This window comes from Carlito syrichta, unplaced genomic scaffold, assembly GCF_000164805.1.
Source record: "Carlito syrichta isolate Samal-C Ts95f unplaced genomic scaffold, Tarsius_syrichta-2.0.1 Scaffold305649, whole genome shotgun sequence".
Classification (NCBI taxonomy): Eukaryota; Metazoa; Chordata; class Mammalia; order Primates; family Tarsiidae; genus Carlito; species Carlito syrichta.
In genome coordinates, this window is record NW_007249745.1 from 10377 (window position 1) to 19453 (window position 9077).

A 9077-nucleotide genomic window follows, 5' to 3' on the forward strand; every position below is an offset into this window, starting at 1 on the left:
AATCCACTCACCTCAGCCTCCCAAAGCACTGGGATTACAGGCTGAGCCACCGAGTCCGGCCCATTTTTTTCACTTAATATATATTCTATGTTGGCATGTGCCTTTATTCTATTTTATAGTTGCATAGAATTCTATTGTGGATAAGCCATAGTTTACTTAGCATAGCTGATTTTTAAAAGATGAATTAACACAACGGAATGTTAGAATTGAAGTGGCAGACCAGGCAGAGAAGACAGCATGAAAAGTCCCAAGGCTCAGCATGCAGTATGCACAGCCCCTAAGATGATCTTATACAAAAAGCGTAAGACAGGAAGTGGAAACAAATGAAGTATGAGCTGACAGTGACTGGGTTATAAGGCCCTCCAAGCCAACAGTTTTCAAATGTCATCATGATCAGAATCATTTGAAGGGCTTTTTTTTTTTTTGGTTGGCGTCTCACTCTGTCGCCTAGGCTGGAGCGCAGTGGTACCCTCACAGCCACCGTACCCTCAACCTGCTGGGCGCAGGCAATCCTTCCACCTCAGCCTTCCAAGTAGCTGGAACCACAGGTGTGCACCGCCACGCCTGGCTAATTTTCTTGATTTATTGTAGAGATGTGGTCTCTCCAAGTTGCCTAGGCTGGTCTCAAACCCCCAGGCTCAGGCAATCCTCTCACCTCCGCCTCCCAAAGTGCTGGGATTACAAGCAGGAGGGCATACTGAAACAGACTGCTGGGCCCTACTGCCAGTTTTAGATTCAGCAGCTCTAGGGTGGGGTCCAGAATTTGGACTGCTAACAGGTTCCTGAAAAATGTTGCTGCTGGTCTGAGACCTTACTTTGAGAAACACTGCTGTTAGCACTATTAAAGAACTTGGACTATATTTTATCCAATGGTTCTCACACCTTGGTAAAAATTAACTGAAAAGTTTTTCTTTTTTCTTTTTTTTTTTGGTAGAGATGGAGTCTTTCTCGCCCAGGCTGGTGTTGAACTCTTGGCTTCAAGTGATCTTCCCACCTTGAACTCCCAAGTGTTGGGGTTTACAGGTGTGAGCCACCACACCCAGTCAACTGAAAAGTTTTAAACAAGGAAATATCATGGTTAGGTCCGAATCTTAGAAAGATATCCCTGGCCTTAGAGAATCTGGCAAGAAACTCCAATCTAGACAGTTCCATCTGCCCCTGTGAGTGGAACTGGGGTCCTTCTATCTGAATGGGGTTAACTAGCACCTTGCTTGATCCTGAGGAGAGTGCAGTGTGTCCGTCACTGAGTAGGGTCATCCTGCCATAAGAGCAGAAAGAAGCCCCTATATCGCAGGCAGCTTCTCCCCAGAGCCCCCTTCAACCAAAACCCAGAAAACACTGAGAAGTTTAGGGTCTCTATCAGGGTCCAATTCAAGGGTGGCTGGGGACAGGGATCCTGGGAAGGAGTCAGAGGAGAGCTTCTTTTAAAAAGCTCACTGATCATTTTCACAATGGAGAACTGCAGGTGGTTAGCTTACAAACTGGCATGGGAATCTTTGTGTGGTGGACCAGGCCCACATCACCAGGCACAAGACACTAAGGTTGCAAAAATGAACACAGTAAATGCAGCACCACGGGATGGATCATGCATGGGTGCCCTTAGCCAGACGAAAACTCTGGACGGAGTCATTTGAGGTTACGTAGGAGAGCGGCAGGCTCTCCATGGTTATTTCTCACTCACTTCTCTGGATTGTTACCCCTCTCGGGTACTCCAGCGGATCTAGGGCAGCCGGTTCCCAATCATCGGTATTTCGTTCCAACCAGGAGATGAGAGCTGGCTTGGGACCTGCACACCCTGGGGAAGGAGAACAAATCAGAGGGCCAGCTCCTAGAAAACGCTGGGCAAAGATCTACCCGATGGCATCTCCGGCTACGCCTCTACCCCCCTCCCCTAACAACCTGGACTCTAGCCAAAGACCTTGAACTCCCTGCCCCCCCCCCCCGCCCCCGCCAGCTCCTCCATCCCTTCGCGCCCCGCGGAAGCGGATTGGGCCGGGCCTCACCGAGCGCGCCCAGGTGGCCGTAGTTCTCCCGCATCACGTCCCGGTAAAGAGCCCTCTGCGCGGGCCGCAGACACCCCCACTCCTCCGAGGAGAAGTACACGGCCACGTCTGCGAACTTCAGAGCCCTCGGCCTCCTTCCCCTTTTCCGACTGGGTCTGGCGTCTCCTGGTCCGCGCGCGGAGAGCGGAGCCGAAGGCGGCGCCATTGGACCCGAGAAGCGGCGCCACCGCCTTCCCCGTCCAGGCCTCGGCCCTTGGGCGCTGGCGGACCCTGGGATTGAGGAGCCCCCGCTGGACCAGGGCTGCGGGTGGCCGGGGTGGTCCAGAGGGAATCGGAATCGGCCGCCCGCGGGGCTAACGGAAACCTTTTGCTCTTATTCAGGAAACTCCTGCCCGAACTTGGGTGAAAGGCACCGGAAGATGCCTTCGGGGAAAATGGCGGCGCTGCTACCGCACCGCCTTTGCCTGGAACACAGGCGGCTTCCAGCTATCGATTTTATTGACCGGAGCGCCATGCCGGCTTCCTAACCTCTTTGCCCTCAAGTGTAATGGCGCTGCGATTGGGCTTCACGCCCTTTTCCCCCCCTCCCCATTACACGCGTTCATTGGGCGGCAGCCGAAGACCGAAGGTTCTGATTGGGTGCAGGCAAAGGCGGCCTGTTTGAACGAAGCCAAGAGGTGCGTGAGGGCAGGAAGCCGGCCGGTGAGTGCTGGGTAACTACAGTTAGTTGTGCAGTGCGCTGCATCCACCTGGGATCAAAAGAGGCCTTCGGGCTGTTTTCCGCCGGTCTCTGCAAGTTCAGCCTATCTCTGAAGGAGAGATTTGAGCGACGGAGCCACTCTGGCCAAGCTGGAGCTGAGATTAACCCGCGTTCATTTGTGTTGCTTTCTCAGAGCAGCTCTCGCTTGTGGTAACTTTCTTGTTGCACTTCAGGGAAGGGAATTAACGTTAGTGTTTCTTGGGTGCTGGCATTATGCCCAACATAGTACACATTTCGTTTTATTTCTTCTTTGCTACCATTTTGTGAACTGATGGTTATCATCTCGGTTCCACTGATTTAAAAAAAAAAAAACAACAACAACTCAGAGGGATTCTATGAATTTCCAGGATTACCCTGCTAGTAAGCAGGGACAAAGACTTAAATCTGGGTTGACAGAGCCTTTATCCATACCACTGAACTGGGCATCCTTCTTTCACATTATCCTTGGTCTCTTCTCAGGTTCAATCTTCTGCATGATCTCCATACGTTATTTTTACGTGACATTTGTTCAATATACAAAGCATAGTGCTAGGCAGTTAGGAGAAGCAGGGTTACAGAAATAAGTCATAAGCCATACTTTGAATGGAGTCTACAGTCCAGTGGGGCATATAAATTCACAACTAATAATAACAGTTCAAGACCAGCCTGGGTAACATAGCAAGACCCTGTCTCTACCAAAAAATTAGGCAGACATGGTGGCCCACATCTGTAGTCATAGTTCACTGCAGCCTTGAACTCCTGTGCTCAAGCGATCCTCCTGCCACATCCTCCCAAAGTGCTGAGGTTATAGGTGTGAGTCACTGCACCCAACCAGAATTCCTCTTCTTAATGAGTTTTCAGATTGATGCATCAGGTGGAAAGTGAGTTTGGTCTATGAAGAGGTAGAATTTAGGGAGGGCAGTTGTGCTCAATAGTCATTTGTTGAAAACGGCTGAATCCCATAGTCATTAAGATCTCTGGCACAAAGCCAGGAATTCAAGACAGTTTTGGGTATGAAGGACATAATGATGAAAATTCAATCATCACACTTATGAACTACAAAAAAATCTGCATAATGATACTTTCTAATGAAGTAAAATACACTTATGGTAAAACTGAAGGACTAAAAGAGTGAGTTGGCCCCAGATAGTAGAGGGCTTCATCTATACATTGGGGAACTCCTAAAGTCTAAAAAAGTGAATGACCTTCCAATGTTTTAGGAAGTTTGTGGTTTCAGGTAGTTTGCAAGATGAACTGATAGCTTTGTGTCTACTCTTTCTGTGTACACATGGTTCACTTTGAAGAAATAAGAGTGTAGAATTAGGCTGCTAAAGAAATAAAAAGGCAAATGGATAGTAAACCATTTCACTTCAACAGAGGTGTCTGAATAGAGGAAACTAGGAAAGAATCAGGCCTCTGAAGACATCTTGCCTAAATGATAAGGTTGGGCTGTCAACTGACAAGATGCTGAGATTCAATAGGAAAGAAAGATGAACTACTAAAGAAGGTACTGGGCCTTCTTCCGACATCCAGCAAGTGGGAGGCAGGCTGGACTGAAGGTGCAGCCGCAGCCTGGTCCTTCTGACCTGAGGCTATGAAGGCCCCATTTGCAGGCTTGGTACCATCCCAGTGAGAGTACTAAGGCAGGACCTAGGAATCGGGCAGAGCCAGATGCTCTTAACTGTAGGAAAACACCTTGGAGAAAGAAGTAAGTAGGACTTAATGTGAGAGCAGAACCCCTTCCTCCCTTTGGTATAAATTCCCAGATCCACACTAGGCTTGGGTACCAGCAAGCCTCCTCTTAAGGGAAGATTGCCCACCACAGAGAAGGGTGGAGAAGATCCAGGACGTCTACACACCAAGAGGCACATAAAGACCAAAAGCACTGAGTAAAGGGAAATGGTGGGGGGTCAACTAGGTACCTGGTATGTTGACATAGATGGTCTCAGTTGAAACTCACCTCCCAGAGTCCTTATGAGGACAATTATCCTTTTGTCACAGTTACCAAAAACTTGAACACCTTGCTCAAAACCTGTTCATAAGCCGGGCTCGGTGGCTCAGCCTGTAATCCCGCGCCTTTGGGAGGCTGAGGTGAGTGGATTGCCTGAGCCCGAGGGTTCGAGACCCACCTGGGCAACTTGGCGAGACCTCATCTCTACAATAAATTTAAAAACAAAATTAGTCGGGCATGGTAGCGTGCGCCTGTAGTTCCAGTTAGTTGGAATGCTGAGGCGGAAGGATCGCCAGAGCCCAGCAGGTCGAGGCTGCAGTGGCCGGGAGCGGCCACTGCACTCCAGCCTGGATGACAGCGAGACTCCAACTCAAAAAAGAAAACCTGTTCATAAAGGCAGATGAAATTTAAACGACTTTGAGATTAATTTCTCCTTGTTTCATACTTAGTGAGAAGTGTTTGCAAGGTCCTCTTTCGGTTGTAGCACACATAGATTTTACATTATAGACTGGAACCCAACCAGTTTGCCTGAGATGTCACTGCACCATGAATCCAGACTTGGGCAAGCAATGTTGGTCCTTGGGGAAGGTGATGAGTAATAAAGGAGCCTTTTCTCTTTGAGTCAGAGTCTCACTGTCACCCAGGTTGGAGTGCAGTTGCATTCTCACAAGTGCCGTCCGTAGCTTCGACCTGCTGGGCTCAGGTGATCCTTCCACCTCAGCCTTCCAAGTAGCTGGAACCACAGGTGTGCACCACCACACCCAGCTGATTTTTTGATTTATTGTAGAGACAAGGTCTTGCCATGTTGCTCAGGCTGATCTCGAACCCCTGAGCTCAAGTATCCTCTCGCCTCCGCTTCCTAAAGTGCTGGAATTACAGGCATGAGCCTCCGCACCCAGCTAGGAGCCTTTCTTAATAGATTCATGCAGTTCAGTTTCAACCTGTTCCTTCCTGACACATTTCTCACTGATAAATGTCTGATGATGGTCAGGTGTGGTAGTTCACACCTGTACTACTATGTAGTCTGATTTGATTATCTCTATATTCTGCTCTCTGAAGGGGGTACTTCCAGGCACCTGCAGATCTTGTCACCTTGTATCTCTCTCTCTCTCTCCCCCCCTCCCCATCTCCCCCTCTCCTGTCCTTGCTCACTCTTCATGACCTTCCCCAGTACTTGATGAGGAAGGATATCTTCCATAATGAGCTCCTTCACAGCATCTGACCCAGGTCACCCACACTCCTGGAAGTTACCTGAAAAATAGCAGATGTGAACTGGGGGTCCTGAACCCCAAGGGCAGGATCCTGGCACAGGGATGACCCAGGAGGTCTCCCACACCTTGGCCTCTCCTGTTAGCCTGTTAGATCCACTGGTGGGCTTTTAGGCCATAATTTCTCTTGAAGCTTTGCCCACACTTGGCACAAGGAAAAGGGCTTCTCATCAAAGTAGTACCTGTGCCTGAGCAGGAGGGAGAAGCCCAAGAAGCAGATGCCAATTTCTGGGCTTGTCACCTGTGTGTGTGTGTGTGTGTGTGTGTGTGTGTGTGCGCGCCTACATATGGCCAAGGAGCCTCCTTTGATGGGCACACCACCCACAGAGCACTAGTAGGGCTTCTCTCCTGTGTGGATGAGCCAGTGCTGGAGCAAGTTTCCCAGCCAGCAAAGTGAGTGCCACTTCATAGGCACATGCTGGTGGTTGGCCAGGAGGAAGGGCTATGGAAAGTGGCACCCACTGCACACACATGTCTGCATCTGTGCATGGACAGAGCCATGCTCTGTCTGGAAGAGATATCTGCAGTCAGGGCACAGGCCGGGCATATCCCCTGTGTGAGGCAGCTGATGCTAAGAGAAGTGGACACTCTGACACACAACCATTAGGACAGTCATCCGACTGGATTTCCCTGTGTCTGACCAACAGAAAGGAGAAGGCAAAGAGCTGCCCATAGTCAAGACACGCATAGGGCTTCTCTCTTATGTGTGCATATCTGTGAATGGTCAGAGCTCCACTTTTTGAGAAGCAGCAGCCACGCTAGGGGCAGCAGCAGGGTGTCTTGTCTGTGTAGACCAATGAGCTGATGCTGAAGCAGATCCTTGCACCGAGAGCAGTTCCCACACTGTCATAGGGAAGGGCTGTGTCCACCAAGTAGACTTGGCAGTAGCTGGTCAGGAAGAACAGCCAAAGCTGTGCTCACAGCCCAGACGTGGGTAGGGCCTCTTTGGAACCTGAGTGCACTAACACCCTGTGACTGAGGAGCTCTGAGCAATATCTGGCCACAGCCCCTGCAGGTAGGGCTCTCAGATGTTCCAAGGGGTCTTGCCACTTCTTACATGCTGAACTCTCCCTCACACAGGCTGCATGAAGTTCCTTGACCACCATTTCTTCTTTCTTTCACTTTCTGCAGAGTGATAATTGGAACTAGGGATTGTAGAGTGCTATTGAAATGAGCTAAATCAGCTCTGGGTTTTTTTTGAGTTGGAGTCTCACTCTGTCCCCCAGACTGAAGTGCAGTGACCGCTCCCAGCCACTGCAGCCTCATCTTGCTGGGTTGCGGCGATCTTTCCACCTCAGCCTTCCAAGTAGCTGGAACTACAGGCACGCACTACTATACCCAGCTGATTTTTTATTTATTGTAGAGATGAGGTCTCGCCAAGTTGCCCAGGTGGGTCTCGAACCTGCGGGCTCAGGCAATCCACTCACCTCAGCCTCCCAAAGGCACGGAATTACAGGCTGAGCCACCGAGCCCGGCTAAATCAGTTTTTTTTTTTAATTGCTAGCAAGATAATAGTATCAACCAGCTTACTCCATTTTGTTTAAAGCTTCCATCTTAGTTGCCTGCCTGACCTAAGAATCACCCCTCAATGCCTACATGTAATTACTGTAAGTTCCCATGACCACAGACCTCCAGCTTTGTCCTCTTTGGGCAGGTTGTGCTGACCGTTTCCTGCTGACTGTTACAAAACTCCCTAGCCATAAGTTCCATGTAGTTGTATGCTTTGTTAACTGAAATCAAGTGTTAAATGCTTTGCAAAACCCCAGTGTTACATTTTCATATTTTGTTAGTAACCTAACCAAGGTAACTCCATTGTGTAATAATTCTTCTACCTTGTCTCTATGTAACTGTCTTAAACTATATCTTGTTGGCAGAACTCCAGGGACTTTCCGGTCGCCAACTATACCTGGAACATAAAATTAATCAAAACTCCCTAACAATCAAAAGTTCCCATTTTGGTTGCCAAGTTGATAGTTAATGGTTGCTATGGTTACTAAATTGCTATGTAGCCAACATTGCAAATTTTACCTATAAAAGCTTTTCACAAACTGCACTTGTTTGTCAAGAGCCCTCCTGGCATGAGCTACTCTTGACCCACGTGCTAATAAATGACTCTTAATCTGAAATTTGGCGTGCTGGTGTGACTTCTCGTTTTCTCAGTCATAACATTATGAGTCCCCACAGCAATCTTTCTCTTAGAGTCGGACAGTTGTGTGTGGGATGGAGCAGCACCCGAGACTGTCTGTTCTCTCCAAGTGTAGGGCTTAAGTGTGAATCCCTCATTCAGAGAAGCCCCACTCATCTAAGACAGCAGTTTCCCATTTTCAGAGAAAAGTACCACCCCTTCTTCCTCACCCCAGAACTGTATAGTGTCCTCATAAGGAAGGGCTGAACTCATTTCAGGGGTAAGCTGGCTCCTCTCCCTGGCAAAAGATCTTAAATATACAGCCGGGCTGCACCATGGCTCACGCCTATAATCCCAACACTTTGGGAAGCAGAGGCAAGAGGATTGCCTGAGTCCAGAGATTTGAGACCAGCCTGGGCAACTTGGCGAGACCCTGTCTCTATAATTAACCAAAAAATTACCCAGGCATGGTGCTACATGCCTGAGGTTCCAGCTACTTGGAAGGCTGAGGAGGAAGGATCCCCTGAGCCTAGCAAGTCAAGGCTACGGTGGCTGTGAGCATGCTACTGCACTCTAGCCTGTGTGACAGAGTTGAGACTCTGACTCCAAAAATTTTTTTTTTAATTGCCTCTACAATTAATCAAAAAATTAGCCAGGTATGGTGGTGCGTGCCTGTGGTTCCAGCTACTTGGAAGGCTGAAGAGGAAGACTCCTACTCAAAAAAAACAAAAACAAAAACAAAAAACAAAACACCTCACCCACTCTGTTTAGCTCATCAGAGCTCCTCTTTATCTGTAGATTGGATGTTTCTGGGCTCAAAACTTGCTAATAAATGTCAACTAGTGGCAACCCCTTCGTGTCCCCTCCCACTGTGGGAGCTTTTCTGTCCTCTCAATAAACCCTGCTTTCTCACTAAAAAAAGTCAACTACACTATGCAACTCATTTGACGTTTTCTTATGAGACACTTGCAGCATCAACTTTGTTTCTTCA

The 9077-nt window shown here is 48.7% G+C and overlaps 1 protein-coding gene across 1 annotated transcript in view; it reads right to left on the reverse strand.

The window, feature by feature from the left end:
• Nucleotides 1–2592, reverse strand: part of ZNF689 (zinc finger protein 689) — a 5465-nt gene extending 2873 nt beyond the window's left edge. The window contains exons 1-2 of the mRNA XM_008062027.2: nucleotides 2004–2592; nucleotides 1682–1795 (exon numbers count right to left, since the gene is read on the reverse strand). Coding sequence (XP_008060218.1) covers nucleotides 1682–1795; nucleotides 2004–2208 — 319 coding nt within the window. The 5' untranslated portion in view covers nucleotides 2209–2592. The remainder of the gene's footprint in view (nucleotides 1–1681; nucleotides 1796–2003) is intronic.
• Between the last annotated feature and the right edge of the window lie 6485 nt (nucleotides 2593–9077).